The sequence below is a fragment of the Gymnoscopelus braueri genome (genome assembly GCF_963280865.1).
Source record: "Gymnoscopelus braueri genome assembly, chromosome: 10".
Taxonomy (NCBI): domain Eukaryota; kingdom Metazoa; phylum Chordata; class Actinopteri; order Myctophiformes; family Myctophidae; genus Gymnoscopelus; species Gymnoscopelus braueri.
In genome coordinates, this window is record NC_137611.1 from 28,046,533 (window position 1) to 28,066,532 (window position 20,000).

Consider the following 20,000-nt stretch of genomic DNA (forward strand, 5'->3'; position numbering starts at 1 on the left):
AGCAAATAATTGTCCACAATTTCACATTCCCAGCTTGTGGTCTGTGGACTCCTTTCTCTCTCCCCTTTCGTTCTCGGAAGTCTTCATCTCAAAGGAAGATTACATGGTCTGTGGTAGTACATTCATGCAGCCACCATTTTAAATCAATACCCAGGAGGGGGGGGCGTGCATTGCATATCTCACAATTGTCACATTCTGTTTCTTCTAGACTTGTACTGCTCTATTCACAGTAAACAGCTCTATAGATAGATTTGCTATTTCGTCAGCCCAGATTGGCATTGACTGTTTTTGTTAGTTGGTGTGACATTTGCTATTCTCTAAAGACACATTGCTTAAATATAATCTCCTAGTCCCACCAGTATGCTACAAGTGTGTGTGTGTGTGTGTGTGTGTGTGTGTGTGTGTGTGTGTGTGTGTGTGTGTGTGTGTGTGTGTGTGTGTGTGTGTGTGTGTGTGTGTGTGTGTGTGTGCCCATGCCCGCGCATGCTTGTGTGCATTCATGAGGAACATCTGTTCAAATTTGTGTGTGTGTGTGTGTGTGTGCGTGTGTGTGTGTGTGTGTGTGTGTGTGTGTGTGTGTCCACACACGTGTGCAAGTGTGTGATTTGTCTGAGAGAATCTGTATGCAAATGAAGTCAGACTCAGAGTGATGACATTGTTTATTTTCTCGTTGTCACTCACTGGAATTTAAATTGAAAAAATGCGGTGCACGAAATATCCCCACTTTCATGTCTTCATCTTAACTGTATTGGAGCAGTTGAATTACAGATACGTCATAGATATTTCCCTGGTTTAGATCATACCCAGGGAAGGCCAGGCAGATGTTATTTATTGTTCTTTGTCTATCGCTTTCCCAGAGGAAATAGACAGACTTATACAGATGTCCACAATAACTCTCTTTGTCATTTTTGAAAACAGTTGCTAGAGATCTTATTCCTGATAAGACAGTGTGGATAATTTTAAATAAGCACAGATACAAAAAAAAATCCTCAGTGTTAATATAACTCTTAGAGTGTACACATTAATAAATTAACCCTGTGGATTTTACTGTGTATATAAATATAGATTTGAGCCTATTCATGTTTATGTTTGTGTCTGTCGTTTAAGTGTGTGTGTGTATCAGTGAGTTTCAATCTGTTCGCACGCTTGAATTTGAACGTGTGGCCACATACACATGTATATCTATGTTTTGTGTGTGTGTGCGTGACTGTGTGTGTGTGTGTGTGTGTTTGTGTGTGTGTGTGTGTGTGTGTGTGTGTGTGTGTGTGTGTGCGTGACTGCGTGTGTGTGCGTGACTGCGTTGTGTGTGTGTGTGTGTGTGTGTGTGTGTGTGTGTGTGTGTGTGTGTGTGTGTGTGTGTGTGTGCATGAGTCTGCATGTGCGTATCGGTACACAGTCAAATCAAAGCAAGCGTGTGTCGTCGCAGAGTTCAGATTTCACTTTTACAGGTTGTCTCGTGCAGACTGGAGGTAGTGGTCACCAGTGTGGACGTTGCTTTTTTTGCCCAGAAAGAACACTTTGTTCTGCGGAAGGAAGGGAAAAATAAGAGAGCTGCCGATGGAAAGCCGGGTGAAGAGGAGGAGGAGGAGGGCAAAATAGACATGTCTGGTGTTTTTGAGGAAGTGTTGACGTTCCGGACAGACAACATGTAGGAGAGATGACAAAATAAGCCTCTAACGGTTGGCACTCTTACGCTTAATTTATGGTCTAGCGTATGCCATAAATAGCAGATCTGCAAGCTCACAACGCGTTGCATCCGTGGCTCGTTGTGAGCTTGTAGATTGGCTACTTTCGGCGTGCGACACCATCGTATGACAAAGTATAAATCGGGCTTTATTCTCCCCCGGTGGAAGCCCCCCCTCCCCTCCTCTGTCTCGGTATTGGCTGCTTCTGGGAGTCAGAGGTTATGTTTCTGGTCCCATCGAGGAAAAGGGCAACGTTACAAGTCCCGTTTCAATTAAGTCTGAGAGACAGATCCTGCTACGTTATTGCTTGGGGGAATAAAGTGGCACAGGACGACACCATACATCATTCGCTTATATGCAAACACCTCACCCTAGCCACTGACATTTACTCAATCCCGAGCTATCTACATTTCTCAACTGTGGGCACATTGTAATTTTGTTTTGATGTGCAGAAAAGCTTTGGGTCAGCACATTGCTTCAGTCAGAAGTGCTGTGCAGCAAAGGAAGGAGGATCTCGGTCCAAATGCACATACTATTTGATCACTGCCACGTTGTCTATCATACAGAGCTTCCTGAGCAGTGTGAGACTGGGGCTGATATATTCACTTTGAGCACAAATGGCACTCTCTTAAGACTTGGTGCTAATGTGTTTATTGGCTGAGGAAAAGGACCATCATCTGCATATATAAATACATTTCACGCACCATTTACTACAAGTATTTAGGCTGTCACGAAGTCGGTGTTGTGTCATGAACACCTTAAATATTTGATGTTTATCAGGTTCTGAGTTTCACAGCCACACGACTGAACTCTGGCATTTTACTTGGCATCACATGGAAGCAAGAGTTTGTTTTACTGTATAAATGTTTATTGCACAGGTTGATTTTAGAAAATGTTTATATATGAGTCTTTTTATAAACAGCATTTAAAAATGATGATCTGTGTCATGTACGTTGAAATAAGTTAGATCCACTTGGGCAGAGAGAGAACTAAATTAAGATTTAAGTTGTGATGATTTAAACCTTTTGTTTATTTTAGTGTACCATGGGGGAAAATGCCATACTATATATCCTTAAGAGGGTAGACTTCAATGCTATTGTTGTCATAACTGGTATGTTTTTAATTAGTAAAAGACCTAAATGTACCTACTGTATATCTGATAATATTTGTATACAGTATAGGCCTCCCGGATCTCTCACTGGTCAGTCATCCCCACTGCATTCACTATAAACTTAGGCCTATGCCTAATTGAAAATAAGTGAGATACACTTGGGTGTGTATCTCAACAACTTGAAACATTATTAATTCCCGAATTTTTAAATTGTGCCACATTTGCTTAATTTAAAATGTACTAAAGGCCTCGCTGATTCATTTTGCACAATTAAAAGTGAGTGGAGGGAGTCGTTCCCCTCTCTTTTAATTGTGTTGCTTTCTTTTGCCCACACACAGACACACTATTTTTAAAGCTCCATTTGTCCCAGTGTGCAGCACAGTAAAATCCTCAGCGTTAATTCATCCAATTGTCACTCGGAGAGTTACAAACAAGTTAAACGAACACTCAGGATTTTTACAGCGTGCTACGGTTTTAGGGAGACCTGAATTATTCTGGCCTGCCCACAATTAATGATCTGTGGCATAACACCCATTAACACTTTTCTAATGTGACACAAAGAATATGGTTAGTATTATCATTAAGGAAAATTATGATGGAGCCATGGAAAAATCCCATTAGCATGGCTGTCAGTGTTCCTGACACGAGGCTCAGAGAGTTGGGCTGGGTGTCACGGGAGCTGGCCGATATCTCCTCTTATTTTCATGGCATGTGTCTCTCCTGTTGTCATGGGCTGTCTGCCACATGGAGATGGCCCTCTGATTCACTGGCACCCGATTGATTCTCTCCCCTCGCTCCAAATTAAGTGATATATAGGCTAATACTTAGCTTATTTGTTTATTTATCGTCCAGCTTGCCTGTCTGTATACATTATGCAAAAGTCTACAAAAGTAATCAAATTTGTAGACTCTCAAGAGTTACAAACAAATGAATTAACAGAGGATTTTACCGTGTAAGTTTACATATTCCTATGACATGACAGAATTCTCGATGCTACGCGCTACATTATTGCTACGAGAGGGTTAATTTCTTCACAGCAACTGCTCCTGTCCTGCGTGTTGCTTACCTTAACAGTACGCTGCGGTTATATGGGAGGATTACGAAATGTTACGCAACGTGATTAACATATAGCCCTCCCTTGCAAATTATTTATGACACTAATCACCAGTTCAAATAATGCTCATTATGAAAGTTATTCATGTGCGGTGTGTGTGTGCCCCCCCCCAACCCTCCCCCCTCCCCCTTCCCCCGGCCCTAATTGAGGAGGGTTGACCTCCTGACCCGAGCTAAATTGAGTTGCGGTCCCCGTGGCGAGTGTCTCCTTGCCGGTCAGTCAGGGCGGATTACACAGCCATTGTGTTTGCCGCCGTATCGTCCGAACCGCCTTGTAACCAAGCAGATGAGTCACGCATATCCACGAACGCACTCAGGGCTTGAGGGTCTGAGTAGGAGCTGCGAGATATAGCCATATACACACATTCATGCATACAGTATACAGGCACACACGCACACTTGTGTGCATGCACACACACGCATGCACGCGCACACACACATTCTTTTTACTCACAACTACACAGTAAAGGATACACAGTGTTATCCACTTAAAGGGATATTTCACTTTCAAACATGTTTGGGGTCATTTTAACGTCTACTCAGGCTTTTGTGAGCACCCCAGAGAGTTTTTAAGTTGCTTTTAACACACCCCCTTCCTATACAAACCCATTGTAAATTCAAACTCTTAGATAGATTAATCGAAAACACCTGTCCTTGTTTCTGGTGACTCATACTGCCCTCCTAATACGTGAGGGGGCCATGTTTTTTCAATGACCTTTTTCATTTATTTTATATATTCTTTTATTGTATTTTTTTTTTTTCCCCCAAGAATAAAAATACATTTTATGATTTTTTTTTTTTTTAAACACCTGCCCCCTCACACATTAGAAGGACAATATCAGTCACAAGAACCAAGGACGGGTGTTTTCAATGAATCTATTATGATTAAAATGGAGTTTGAAGTTCCAGTGGGTTTGTATAGGAAGGGGGCGTGTTTGATAAAAGTAATATCAAATATCTAAATACTGAATCAAGCAACTTAAAAACTGTCTGGGGTGCTCACAAAAGCCTGAGTAGACGTTAAAATGACCTCAAACATGTTTGAAAGTGAAATAGCCCTTTAAGCCCTATTTTATTGTTCATTGTATGGTGGTCTCTCATGGCGAAAATAGTTGACGTACAAGCTCACAATGCATTGCGATGTTGTGAGTTTGAGATCAGCTATTTTCGCTATAAAAAAAGTAAAACAGCTTTTGAAGACTTTCGCCTGTAATGACATATGGAATATAAGGAGGCCAGGTTGAAAGTGGTTAATTTATCCAGCTGTAACTCAGAGTGCACAAATGGACCCTTACAGGTCCATTTGATTACATTTGTACAGAATACATTTATTAGTGCCGCCCCGGTCACGTAAATAAGAACTACTGGAAACCAAGTCGTCGAGGCCTATCTAGCTTGCAGCTTAGCAGAAATGGAAATTCAAAAATGTATTTTAAACATTTTTTCAATATGTTTTCGTGAACGGAAATGACAAACAGTTGACAGCTTCTTACAGTATGTACAACTGGCTTGAGAGACTATGTACTACGTATATAACAGACTTGGCTTGAGAGACTATGTACTACGTATATAGACAGCTTGTAGCAGATCTACAAGCTCAAAATGTGTGGTTTTGTGCCGTGTTTCGAGCTTGTATATCTGCTACTTTTGATGTACATCCCAAAGAAAAAAATATTAACCACGTTATCGTCTTATAATGACTTGATCTATAAACGACAGTTACGCTACATGTTTTCTTCGTTGTTGTAAAAAGGGCACCGACTGATCGAGGCTGTTCACGTGGCAGAAGTGCATCCCAGCTACACCACATTTGGTTACCTATCGAATTCAGTTTACGTCCCGTGGCGTCCTGCCAACTGCAATGAAGACAGGTCACAGAATCGGACGACTTAACACATGTGGTGTAACACCATCATACCATTCCAGGGGCTGTGCATTATTAAGGAATATGGCTTTATATAATTAGGCTTTTGTGTGACGCTGTAGTATGATCAAGTAGTAGGGCATTAATTTATGAAAAAAACACAAACAGTTAGAATATGGAGATTCAACAGACACTATATTATGTACATTACAGTATGTATTGTATAACAGACTGTAGGTTATGTACATTACAGTATGTATTGTATAACAGACTGTAGGTTATGTACATTACAGTATGTATTGTATAACAGACTGTAGGTTATGTACATTACAGTATGTATTGTATAACAGACTGTAGGTTATGTACATTACAGTATGTATTGTATAACAGACAGTAGGTTATGTACATTACAGTATGTGTATTGTATAACAGACTGTAGGTTATGTACATTACAGTATGTGTATTGTATAACAGACAGTAGGTTATGTACATTACAGTATTTGTATTGTATAACAGACTGAAGGTTATGTACATTACACAGTATGTATTGTATAACAGACTGTAGGTTATGTACATTACACAGTATGTATTGTATAACAGAATGTAGGTTATGTACATTACACAGTATGTATTGTATAACAGACTGAAGGTTATGTACATTACACAGTATGTATTGTATAACAGACTGTAGGTTATGTACATTACAGTATGTATTGTATAACAGACTGAAGGTTATGTACATTACACAGTATGTATTGTATAACAGACTGTAGGTTATGTACATTACAGTATGTATTGTATAACAGACTGTAGGTTATGTACATTACACAGTATGTATTGTATAACATACAATGCATTTGGTGATGGTCGTATTTGTCCGTTGCATCTTGTTTTGTGTGAAATGAATTCATCCACAGAGTGATGAGGCTTGTCTTGGGGATTGCCAATCACAGTATAATGACATGTCACTGTGTGTGTGTGTGTGTGTGTGTGTGTGCGTGTGTGTGTGCGTGTGCGTGTGCGTGTGCGTGTGCGTGTGTGCGTGCGTGCGTGCGTGCGTGTGTGTGTGTGTGGATAGTATGTTAATTAGTGGCCTTTAAGACTACACAGTAAAGTCCTGAGTGTTTATTTAACGCTGAGAGTGTATAACAATGGCCCCTCGTGAGGCAATCTTTACACTTAAAGAGTTAAACTAACTCTCTGGATTTTACTGTGTATGACACTTGTTTTGCGTTATTATTATAATTCCTGCTCCATTTTTCTGAAAATCAAAGGAGCAGTGCCAATTTAGCCCCAAGTGTGTTCGGCATTGTATCAGCAAAACCTAAGCAGCACAATTACAACATGTCACAGTCAGAGTGACACACACTTCCATGTCAAAAATTAATTAACTGATAGTGGTTTGTGTTGAACTGAAATGTACTCACCTTTGGTTACATTCATTATGGTGTGATTAAGAGCTCTACACTATATTGATTAAAACATTTACTCATTAACACACCAAAAAAAAATCTCATTATGCTGAGATTGTGAATGAAATGGCTGGCCTCTATGAAATATATCAAAGGGCTTTGTCCTTACATGACAGGCTGACCTCCTCCGACCAGTGTCTTGCCTGCTTAGCTATCTATTAATGACCATGCTGTGAGTTTGCGAATAAGGGAGGATTTGAACTAGGAGTGAAAATTGCTCAGTTTGAATGGCAAAAAACTTTTTAATATGGTCGCAGTGGCGACAAACCGCAGTCATGTGTAAGTTCTGATGGCATTGTAAAATGGAAATTTTCTGCCTCAACTCCCTTATCTTGCCAGCAGGGACGGTAATCAAAACACAAAACTCCAGCTCCCTCCACCAATCTCTGATAGAACCATGGGAGATTTATTAGGACCCCCCCCCCCCCCCCCCCAACACCGCATCCTTGCCCATTTAAATGATCCCGGATGCAAAGGCGCTCAACAGCGCCGGAGAAACTCATTAAACTCACAGGGTGTCAGTCACTGAAGGGTGATTTATACTTAGTTGTGTGCCGGTGTCTTGCGGCTGGAAATGGCAGATCTAAAAAGCTCATAATAAGGTTGTGTGCGACGCATTGTGAGCTTGTAGATCTGCCATTTTTTGGTGGCATGACACGGCGCACAGCCATGTATAAAAGAGCCATAATAAGACCCCCCTCGACAAGACAAGGTCTCTGTGTTGACTGGGTACAGTCTGCCTTGCTTGGCTCTGTGGGACATTCCTCCACTGTGTCCCAACTACTATACCTCTCTTCCGTCGCTGTTATCGGACTCTGCTAATTAATTGGCAGGCTTATGGCTATGTATTTAGTAGGCCTGTAACGATACAGTAACTGCATCGATGCATCGTTTTGAATTTTCAACGATCTACTATATCGATATGCAAACAGCTAAATATCGTATCGTCATAATATTCAATAGGAATATAACTCACAAAATTATAACAATTTGTGGTGTTTCAGACGGTTTCTTTTGGTTCCTGGGAAAAAAGGGTATTTTCTATGTTAACCACTGAAGCCCTATATAGTTACATACGATGAAAAGCGAAAATATCAGATCTACAAGCTCTCTCACAAGTTTGTAGACTTGATATTTTCACTCTCTTTAACATTTTGTGAATTGTTGACCACGTTGGAAAATGTTCACGACGCAAACCGGAGACGCCAGGTTTGAAAGTGGTTTAAAGGAATATACCCTCTCTTGTAGGTCATCTTGAAAAGTGCTTTTTATGGGGATTCCTTTTACACATGACTGGCGTTCAGTGCTGTTGGCCGGTCAAGGCCTGACAATGAAACATGGTCGCTCTGTCTTTTTGCCGTCTTCACACGAAAAGCGGCCCGACACTTTTCCTCTTCATTTCTCACTGAGGTTTGACACCCTGCTCGACATTGACTCAGGCTCCCCTGAGGGAAAGGCTCCTGCCACCGTAGGATCCAGCCTTAATTATGCAAAGTACAGGAGACTTTGTGCGATTTTTTTAAAAGTGCGCCAGTTTTCTGCTTTGGCAGTCACTGCCACGCTCCCCTACTGGGAGGTCCTGTCAGACTCCCCCCTTCCTCTTTGCTCAGGAAAATGAAAGGCTAGATAGAAAAGGCATAATGGAGAAATGCATTTCAACTGCAGGGGTTGAGATGTAGAGGCGTAGGAACTGACGACGGTGAGACCCTCGTTTTACATTTGAGCAGGTGGGGAGAACTCTTTTGTTCTCTTCTCGCTGTTCAAATCCATTTAGTTGTACTTGACATGTCACAAGGAACTTGCAAAAAGGTTGCCATCTCTTTTCAAACATACCAAGTCCTGTTTGGCAAAGGCTAGTGCTGCCGTCACAAAAGTGATTCGCCCTAATGGCAGGGTCTCAGTGATGATCAAGCTGTCATTATTTTGACAATTGTAGAGTAAAAAAAAAACTGTCCGCAAACTATTAAAGGCATAAAACAATTTCAAATTATAAATTAAAAAATGCTTATGGGATACTGTGTCTATAGTCCTTCAATTACGCTTTTGCCGTTTTTTTTTTGCATGGCTTATTCAGGTATACTTGATGTTATACATGTGTACGATGTAGTGCAGCTAGCCACCATGCAAGGCTTCTCTCTGCAGCAGTTCAGGCAAGGTGTTTTTCACTGGGTCACTGTTGACGTTGGGAGGGTGCGTTTCATGGGAGACGTTCATAATTCATCACGTCATTACCCAGTCCAATATGTTATTTACATGGGTGGCTGTTTGCTTTTGTTGCCAAAAAAAAAGCCCCCTCATACATATGAAAGGCTTTCATGGATTCCCAAACCACAGGTTGAACTGTCGAAAGCTGTTGAAATCTCCCGGAGTTTCCATACGAGAAAAAATCTCAATAGTAAATATTTTTTATTTTAAGGAGGAAAAGCTCAAAAGTGTCTAAACTTGTTTTTTTTTCCCCGCTGTTAACCGTTTCTTCCCTCTCTCTTTTTCTTCCCTCGTTTTCTGGCAGTAGAAGACAATGTGACAGAAGACCAGCACAGTCCTGGGCAGACTGCCATTCCGAGCGGTAATGCTCCATTTCATATTTCATCATTTTGGGCTGGAAAAGTGGTGTGTGTGTGTGTGTGTGTGTGTGTGTGTGTGTCGTGTGTGTGTGTGTGTGTGTGTGTGTGTGTGTGTGTGTGTGTGTGTGTGTGTGTGTGTCGTGTGTGTGTGTGTGTGTGTGTGTGTGTGTGTGTGTGTGTGTGTGTGCGTGTGCGTGTGCGTGTGTCGTGTGTGTGTGTGTCGTGTGTGTGTGTGTGTGTGTGTGCGAGTGTGTCGTGTGTGTGTGTGTGTCATGTGTGTGTGTGTGTGTGTCCATTTGCCAGTGTGTGCCTGTGTTTTGTTTTTTGTGTCTCTCTGTGAAACCTGAGTTCACATCGCTGTGTCCAGAATGAAATGAAATGTGTTCTGCTCGTGTGTTGCTTTCCCTTTGTGTTTTCGCTCGACTCTGTTGTGCATGTATTTGTGTGTGTGTATGTGTGTGTGTGTGTGTGTGTGCGTGTGCGTGTGTGTGCGTGTGTTTGCGCTCAAAAGGAAATACAGAGCTGTGTAGATCATTATGGAATGCTTGCCTTTTGTGTGTGTATTAGTATGTCCATAAAAGTTTTTGGTGTTCCTACATGCATGCATGCATGTGTACACACACACACACGCACACACGCACACACACACACACACACACACACACACACACACACACACACACACACACACACACACACACACACACACACAAGCGCGCATGTATACCTGTACATATACGCATGTGTGCATATGCAGGTGTGCAGAAGTCTGCCCCGGTGCGTACAACGTGTGTGCACTGTGCATGTGTCCTGTCCTGTGTGTTTAGGTGTATGTGTGTGTGTGTGTGTGTGTGTGTGTGTCTTTGTTTCCCGGGCCCTCTGTATATATGATGTAGAATAGAGCTAGCCAGATGAATGTGTCCTGTCTCCTCTCGTGCCATTCACGGTGGCCCTCCAGGAACAGAGCGGTAATTCAGGTCAGGCTTGCAGAAAAGCCCCCTATGAATGAGTCCTGGTCCTGACGCACCACGCCGTATAGTTTCATTTCATTTGTCTCTGGTAAAGGTTAAGTCTCATGCGTGGTTATTTTAAACCCGATATGGATGGCTTTGCCCAGCAGGCTGGGGACCCTGGGTACTCTCGTGTCTGCCACGATAGTCCGGCTTTTTTTACCCAAAGCGCTTTTAGCCCCGTCAAAGAGAGATTTCTATGCAAAAAAAGAAAACAAGGGCTGCATAACCACTTATACAGTACCTATATACTTTGTCATATAATGAATAGCCAAAAATAGCAGATCTACCAGCTCACAATCCATTGCATCGAGCTTGTAGATTTGCTATTTTCCGTTTTTTATTTTAAACTATTTTTGACAATTTTCGCTTAGATAATGTCAAGCCCGAAATAGAGTTATACAGGTTCTGGCTTTTTTTCTCAATCACTGTGCTCATTATATTAATTTGTTTGCGTTACCCGGCTGTCCTCTCCTCAACCCTTGCAGTTTAGTGCTGGTCAGGTTTCTATGCTAAGATTCTTGCACTCAAGTGGCCCAATGCCTGTGGTGCATGTCTCTCAGTTCTGGGGGCAACGTACTATAAAATGCTCTTGGCGTTGCTTGATTTGAGTCTAGCTCTGTTCCTTTGTTGCATGCAACTCATTCTTCCCTTTTATTATCATTTTTTTTCATCCAATCAAGCGGAAAAAAAATACCACCAAAAAATAATCATTCCTGGGAAGACAAAGCACGCCCCATGGCCTGCGGCTGCATTCGTTCATTCGTATTGATAGGTATTGGCGTGGGGGTGTTGGAGGGAGGTGCGGGGGTGGGTGGGGGGTGGGGGTGGCTGCCTCCTTGGCGCCGGTAACCCCAGCTGAGGGGTATGCAGGACTGGGCAGAAGAGGCACAGACATTGCCGGGGAGACCTCCTGTCATCCAGAGCCAAAGCAGAGCTAATGAGTGTGCCTGATTACAGCGACCCCCTCAGACACATGCCTCTCTCTCTCCCTTCTTCTTCTCCCTCATCCCCTCCGCCACCTTCCATCTCCCAGAGTGGAGGGTAGTAGACAGCCGCCACATGATCGATGTCTGCCTGTGGAGAAATCAAGAGGGCGCACAAATTAATTTCTCACTTTCCTCATTTGACTTCGTCTGACTGATTTATTTTTTAACCCCCCCTTCTCAAGATGCTGCTTGACGAATGGTCGATGTGATCGGGAGCAGTTTGTTTGCGGGGGGCAAAAGTTTTGGAGATTTTGCTCACCTTCCAAAAATGGTCACTCTCAGGCCTTGCCTTTCAATCGGAAAACAGTAATCCAGCCAGTGGTTAAAAATGCTGCCCGGAATTAGCTTGCTTTAATGTGAAATGAGAAGAAATGAGAAATAATTAAATAAAGCTCACCTGCTTTTCATGCGTTTAGCCCTTTGATTGACACGGCTACAATAGCCATTAGGCTCCTGACAAACTCCGGGCTTAATCAGACATGGTTGTTGAGAGCTGCCTCGTAAGTAGACCCCCAGTCGTGTTATTGTCTGTTTGTCTGCAGGTCCTGCATCCCCTATTTTCCTCATTCACGTTTGATACGTCAGGCTAAAAAGGAGAAATGCTAACAAAAGAGGCCATGTGAAAAGATAGACAGTATTGTACTTAGTGTAGAGAGGGGCAGGAACAGTGTGATATCTGAGATTTAATGAGGCAGTGCGCTTTTTTACCCGGAGAGTGTCGAGCAGGCTTAAGATCTTGCAGCTTGGCTTTACCACTGTGCTGCCTGTGTGTAATTATAACCACATGCTCCTTGCTCTTTCTACTCTCTTTTTATATATATACGTTCCTTTCTTTGCCTCTCCTTTTTCTCTCTTCCTTTCTTCTCTCTCTATTGTTTTTCTTTTTGCTGCTGGGTCTGTTTTTTGGGGGTCTGCTTTGCGGAAGCGTGCGTGTGTCAGCTCCGTCATAAGTGGAGTGGACTGAGGCGATTGGAAGTGTTTTGGAGAGATCTGAAGGGGTTGTCTGGATATTGGCGAGGTGGCGTAGCTGTTAGCATGGTGCGTAGAGAACAGTGCGGCGTGTCTGAGCTGAGGCTGGGGCTCTGGCTCTGGCTGAGGCAGCCCACAGATCAATGCACTGCAGGGCTCACTACAGCATGGAAGGCGGAGGAGAAGGGACTCTTTTCACTCCCCAACACTTCAGAAAATCGTATTCTCTATTATTAATTTCCTTTGTTGTCTTACTGCACTAATGGCGTGGCAAGGCGCTTTCGTTCAATATTATCAGTCTCTGTGAGAGCGAGAGAGACGGAGGCAGGAAGAGAGAGAGAGAGGAAGCAGACGAGAGAGTGCATTTGATACGTTGATATCATGTCTCTCATTCAGTCGCTTTGATTTCCTTTTTTTGTCCTTTATCCTTTTTGGTACAAAGGTTTGAGTGGCGAATTGAAGCCATCTGTGATGGTACCTGTGATGTTATGTTATGGTGCAACAAACCCTCATGTAGTGCTGCAACCCATGTGTTGTTTTTATTGTTTGGTATTCCACCTCCTGTAATTGTTTGGCATATTCTCTCTCTGTTTGTACTGCTCCGTCCTACTCTCAGCATGCATCATGCAATTTTCATGAATATGCTGTTGATTTGTGGCACATAAACTGAGACAATAACAAACATGCAGACTTAATGCATGTAGTGTAAAGTGTTCGGCGTTCATCGTGGCTTCATTTTCGTCCTCTATTTTGCCTTCCACAAATAAGCATTTGTCTTAAAAGGTATAAAAATGTGTTTGTAACTCTACTCCCTTAACGTGAATCGGTGTGACTTAAATCAAATTTCGCTAACAAACCATATGAATAACGAGTCCCTCTCTTTCTCGAAATGCAAATGTGCGACGACTGTTAACAGCCTGGCAAACGTCAAGCTCACAAGCCTCATCGCCGGATCGTGACATTCTTTAATGATGGGGGGGATCAGTGGATGTGACGGGCTAAGTGGCGAGCCCCAAATCCCATCCACACAGAAGAGGATACACTCGGAGGCACACGTGGTATTAGGATGTAGTGTGACCTATATATGGCGGGTGTTCGGCGCAAAAGTTTTAGATTTTTAAATAATGAGGCGCCGGCAACCGTGTGAAGGTTATTCAATCTTAATGTCCTCCTATTTCTGACAGCCTCCCTCACTCTGATAAAGGAGAGCGCACACCTTTGATCAGGCCCGCCGACATGTGTCGACAGAAGCTGCTCGCTGGTTAAAATAAATTCTTAATTTGAACGTGGGGGAGGGCGGGCATGCGGGCGGGCGGGTGGGTGGTTGACGGGGGGGTTCGCCAAGGGAGGGGGCATCATATGATCAAGATCTCTGGGAAACAGTGGGGGAAATGGAGGAGATGGGTGAAACGGGTAATGATGTATTTCATTGCACATAGTAAGGCACGCGGGGTTGAGCCTTGTTGGATCCAGATACAGTATGTCTTAAGGGCAAGAGAGAGCGTAGCCCTCTGTGATTTCAGACCTTAGTCTTCACCCTCTGTGTATTGGGGCTGGATTTGAATGTATAGTAAGTTAGAAATGACTGAAATTAACCAGTGATGCTTAAAAAAAGGAAAAAGTACACACTTTCTTGCACTTAATTTACTTAACTTTCTATGTACTGATTTTGTTTTTAAAGTCAGTCGTCACTGAGTCGTCTTTTCTTGGCGACACCTCTCGTAGCTCTGTTGTCATTACAGCATGTGTCTACTGAAGGAATGCTGCAGGGTCCTAAGAATATTTTGGAATGCCACAACACGTTGTCAGAAATGGTATTTATTAACAATAAAATACATAAATAAAGACATTTCCGGTGCCTACTTATATTTTGGCAAGAGTGTCGGGGGCAGACACTCGCGAATGTTAGTATTTAATAATGTTGAGAGAAGTTGTCAAAATCACATTTATGTGGAATGGTTGGTTATTGTGAACGATATACCAGTTAAACATTAAATCAAGAATAACCTTTGTTTAATTAAAAAAGTTACATAGTATGACTTTAACTTTCAAGTCCCTTTCCCTTGTGCTTGGTTATCAGGTGAACATTATTATTATTTATTAATCTTTTTAAAGGGGTTTTTTCCATTGGGGTTAACATTGCGGTTAAGATGAGTGTTCTCTTCATAATGAACGTTTAACATGGAAATTGTGACATGTTAGAGCTTTTCAGCTTTGCCAGGCTGTTCTCTTTCGTCTCTCTGTGTCTCCGTTCTCTCATGTCCTTCCTCCTCCTCCCTCCATGGTCAACGTCCCCACTGGTCTCGGTGTGGGGCCATGCAGACAGTGGGGGGGCGTGGGCAGGCTGCTCTGCTGGGGACCATGGGGTCCCTGGTGGGGCTGTGAGAGCAGAGAGGAGAACATCAATTAAAACGTTATAAATATTTAACCCATTAAGACCGGGAACGCATCTGTGTCATTTTTAGATTTGAGCTAAAAAAGCATAATTTTACACTTTGGCTATTCAAAAATAGCAGATATACAAGCTCATAGCGCGGCACCGAGTGCCGCGCTATGAGCTTGTAGATCTGCTATTTTTGAAAAATCGTGAACATTTGTGCAAATCTTTTGAATATATATTTTTTTAAATCGAACATTTTTAACTCAAATCTTTGCTTCTGGGGGGTCCCTGGAACAACGTATTTTGAGATGGGGGTCCGTGGCCAAATACATATAATTTTGGGGTCCTTGACATGAAAAAGATTGAACACCACTGATATAGAAACATATGTTTTTCAGAAAACTGTTGGGATTTAGGAGACATGTATAATCGGCCTCAGGTCTTAATGGGTTAAGGGCAGAAATATTCAATAATATAAAGGTGGGGGGTCAAGATGAAAGTTGTGGTATGATAAATGTCACCAGGCGCCATAAGAGACAGGAGCCTGGATGATGGATGGATGCCGACTCAGACAGATATTAGACAGCGGAAAAGATGTCAATCACGTTCGCACTTTTTCCAGCCCCTTTGCATGTAATATCAATCAGCTTTTATCCATCTAAAGATGATTTATCTTTAAGAAATTATGCACTCAGATCTTTATTAAATTCCCTCATAAATAATTAAATTTCCTTAATATACCCATCTGGATGATCATCAGTGTGTAACCTACCTCATAATTTCCTCATCAGAATATGGATCGGTGGTCAATATAGTTCCCATCAGAGAGACCCTACCTAACTTAGATTTTTATGAACAGACTGAAACACTGACTGAAATCTTTTTGTTTCAACATGTGACCCAACCCCCTTCCCCTCCATATTCTGTGTGTGATTGTCAGCCATCCTAAGCATGGTGGTATTGATCTGCTGTCCAGCCTGTAGAGACCGGTAGCCGAGGATGTCCTGATCTGATGGATTACTGTATGAGGCCCAGAGGCACAGGAACCTCAGTATTGACGTGGACTCTTTAATCCCAGGGTTGGACGTGACCTTCCCTTGTCAAGCCCACCCGACTACCCCCCCCCCACACCCCACACACACCCCCCCCCCCCCCCCCCCCAAACGCGCAAGCAGTTTACTCTTCCGGCACCAGAAACACTGGTGCATGCATGGGCGGTTGAGACTGTGTGAGCACTGACTTTGTCTTTAGATCCACTGGACACAGCAGCTTGAACTTGGCGGTGTTGTCGAGAGAGAAAAGAAGGGAGTGAAGTTCAAACTGAAAAATAAGTAGAGCCTATGTCTTGGGTTCGTGCACATCTTATTTATTATTTAACGTAGTTGTTATGTGTCCTGTGTTTGGTCACACTAAAACCTCCGAGCAAATGTGTAGGTATAGGGTATACCTTCCAGCCAAATGTTAAAACCATTAACATCATCAAACCTTGGTGCAACGAAAGCTTTTTTTTTTCCTCGTAAAGAGTTTCAAATGTCACTAATGCCAATAAATCATCTCTTTTTTTTTGCAACGGTAAGCTGAAATATTATGCAAATAGATGACGTTATATAAAGGCCCACTGTAAAACACACCGACGTCTTGACCACCAGCTGCTCGAGAGAGGAAGCCTGTAAAAATACACGAAGCTTTTCACAGTATATTTCAAAGCACATTGTGAAGTCTCTGTCTGCACGTTGTGGATGAATCATACTGTAAGTCTATATTGTGTGGCTTCTGGCCTCATAGTCAAAAGCGTCCCCCGTCCACCCCCACCCCCACCCCCACCCGCCCCAGAGCAAGAGAGGCCTGCATCTGTGAGGATTGGGGTTGGGATTTTCATTTTCTTGAAACACCTTCTGTTCTGTTCTGCATGGTCCCACAGGGGACCACGGTGCTGATATTTTTAGAGGGCATGTTCCGAGAGCCTCCGTCGCCAAGAGGGAAGGACAATGGAGGGTGTGATGTTACATCAATACTTGGCGCGCGAGTGGGGGGAAAGTGAAGGAAAAATCCTGGGTGGCCTTGATGAGTTCTGGAATGCCTCTCCTCGAAGGAGTTCCGCGGCTCTGTAAGAGCACCCTACAGGAGGAGGAACTTAAAATGGCCGCCCCCGTGTATACATACGCGGGGCCCGGGCTCCTTGGCAGACTCTGCCACGCACTGGTGCAGCAAGCTCCCTCCGTGTCCTTAGGCAGTGTTAACCGTGTGCTAGGCAAAAAAAAAAAAAAAAAAGCAGGCCTCTCCTAATGTTCCCCTCCAGAGTTTTGGGACATGCTGAGGAACACTCGCAGCAGCGGGGCTCAAAATGGGCTGCCGGTGAAGTACAGGGCTCCTCTCCCCCCACAAAGCTTTGGGAGCTAAACTAGTGGGGCATGATTGTTTGATTGTGAGTATGGCTTTGTAATCAGTCTTATTGTACTGAAGTGTGATGGTCACAGCAGGGGAGAGAGAGGGGGCTGCAGGCCATGCTGCCTAATTACAATATGCTGATGCTAGCTTGCACACGATTTTCTATTCCTCTGAATCAAGACGCTTAAGGTGTACTTGCTAACGAAGAACGCAGGTTTGTTTTGGCTATCGTTATGTCACCAGGCCTCATAACGCAGACCTCTCTTCCTGTCGGGGCTGGTAGTTTGTAACCTAATGCCTAGCGCTGGTTCAAGGTAGTCCATCGCCAACCCCTGGCACTGCTACGGCACAAAGCCGACAAGAGACAAAACTGCAGAAGGATTGAAGAATATTGATGTGCGCGACCCGCGGCTGCCTGCGAGCAAGGCTGAATAATTCAGAGAAGTGTGTCGTGACAACAGTCTTAACACACCAATCTCGGTTTTGTGTGTGTTACTGTGCTATGCTTTTTTTACACCCATAGTACTAGTGGCCTCAATGTCTACATTATATGGCTGGGGCTTTTTCTCCTTTGTCGGACACCGACTGATGCAATTCAGCACTCCGGTGGAATTTCATATTTCTTTTAGTCCAAAACCAAAGCTGCAATCCTGGATTTATTAACTACAAATATTCCCATCAGTCTAGTTTCATATACTGAAGTTTTGCTTTGGTGCAGCGAGGGCAAACACAACTTAAAACCATTTCTAATAACAGAGGTGTGTGTTTATGTGTGTGCGTGTGCGTGCGTGCGTGTGTGTGTGTATGTGTGTGTCTGTCCTTTTTGTGCGTGCCATTGGTGTGAGGTCTCGGAGCATGTGCATGTGCATCGCTTCACCTGCCCACTAGTTCTGTTATGGCGTGAGTGGTTTTGAGTTACAGAAGCTCAAATTGAACCTGCATTTTTATTACAGCCTTTTATTATTGTTTTTATTAAATCCGCAGTCTAGAAATCCATTTTATTGTCACCCAGAGGGAAACTATAGTGCCTTCGCCATGCAGGGGGGGTGACCCCCCGTCTGACTATTGTGTGGCACTGTCATTTCCTTGTTGGCTTCGTACAGATCCAGAGTGCGCCCTCGAGAGGGCGGCGGAGGATGGTGAGGCCGGGCGTCTGAGGAAGAGGCTGCTCTCGCCAGAGGAGGGGGAGGAGGGAGAGGAGGAGGACGACGAGCCGGCGCTGCACAGCTGCGACAGCTGCCGGCAGGTGTTCGAGTCGCTGAGCGATCTCACCGAACACAAGATTAATCAATGCCAGCTGACAGGTAAACAACGCTCAGCCCACCGAGCCTTCTTCCCCTCCACACACTCTCTCTGCCACTCGGCTCTTGCAACTCTCACTCCCACTCCCACTCAATGCCTTCACTAGAGAATATGCCGCACCGCACGCTGGGTGCTCCACGCCGAGGGAAAGCACCCGAACACCAGACTAGACTACCAATGACCTTGGTCGGTTTCCAACAGTTTACACGCACTTGCACGCACGCGCCCTCGTACGTCACACAGACACTGTACTTGCGACGTGCGTGCGTATACACCTACACAACTGCATCCCTCCTTATGGTCTCACTGTATCAAAGCGGCTCCACACTTTGCGTATGTAGATGTGTCCTTATGTCTCTGCACCGCCTTATGCTTCAGTTAAAGCTAGTTTTGTTTAACACCTGTTTTATTTTGGCAAGTCTCTCGAGACAGACTGTTGTCTCACACAGTTTTCAAATGCTGCCGCCTAAACAGACTGTTAAACGTGTAACGAACGGAAGTGCTGAAAATGCACCCCCCCACTTCCGTTTCACCTTTGCAGTCGGGTGAATAAGTCCTACTGTATATTATCAAGTGTGTCAAAGCATACATACAGTATCTATAGCTTGCTGCTCAGCAGAAAATGGACATTCTAAAATACATTTTAAAGATATTTAAAAATATATTTTCGTGAACGGAAATGACAAACAGATGACAGCTTCCTGTGTGTGGCTTTCAGGGGTTCATAGTTACAGAGATGTTGCATTCAAAGACTGTGCAATAGTTGTCTGGCTCAGAGACTACTATTTGGGCATGACATTTGAGGTATAAATTGCCAGAAAAGTGAAAAAAAAAGCAAAAATAGCAGCTCTATTAGCTCACAATGCATCGCGATGTGACGCATTGTGAGCTTGTAAATTGGTTATTACTACTAGCCTTCGTATGATGAAGTATATAAGGCTTATACCACTCATTTTCAACATTGAACTGTCTTTAATACACCTTAGAGCTGTTGTGTGGAAATAAGAAAAAAGTCCCCCCCCTTCTATGTTGCCTAGAACTGGATAATTGATTGAGGTCATGTGATCAGTGACATACGCAGGGTGTACTTTTGGCTGAGGGGGCGGAGCCAAAAGTACACAACAGCTCTAAGGTGTATTAAAGACATAGTTCA

General features: G+C 43.5%; 1 protein-coding gene across 5 annotated transcripts in view; it reads left to right on the top strand.

Moving 5' to 3' along the window:
- znf521 (zinc finger protein 521) overlaps nucleotides 1–20,000 on the top strand; it is a 144,848-nt gene that overhangs the window by 2,340 nt on the left and 122,508 nt on the right. For 3 of the 5 annotated variants that reach the window (XM_080441213.1, XM_080441210.1, XM_080441211.1), the window contains 2 exons: nucleotides 9,755–9,811; nucleotides 18,649–18,849. Coding sequence is in view for 3 of the 5 variants with exons in the window: in XM_080441210.1 (XP_080297336.1) it covers nucleotides 9,755–9,811; nucleotides 18,649–18,849 (258 nt within the window). In the remaining 2 variants the exon portion in view is untranslated. The remainder of the gene's footprint in view (nucleotides 1–9,754; nucleotides 9,812–18,648; nucleotides 18,850–20,000) is intronic. The other 2 variants (XM_080441214.1, XM_080441212.1) reach the window with 1 other exon arrangement.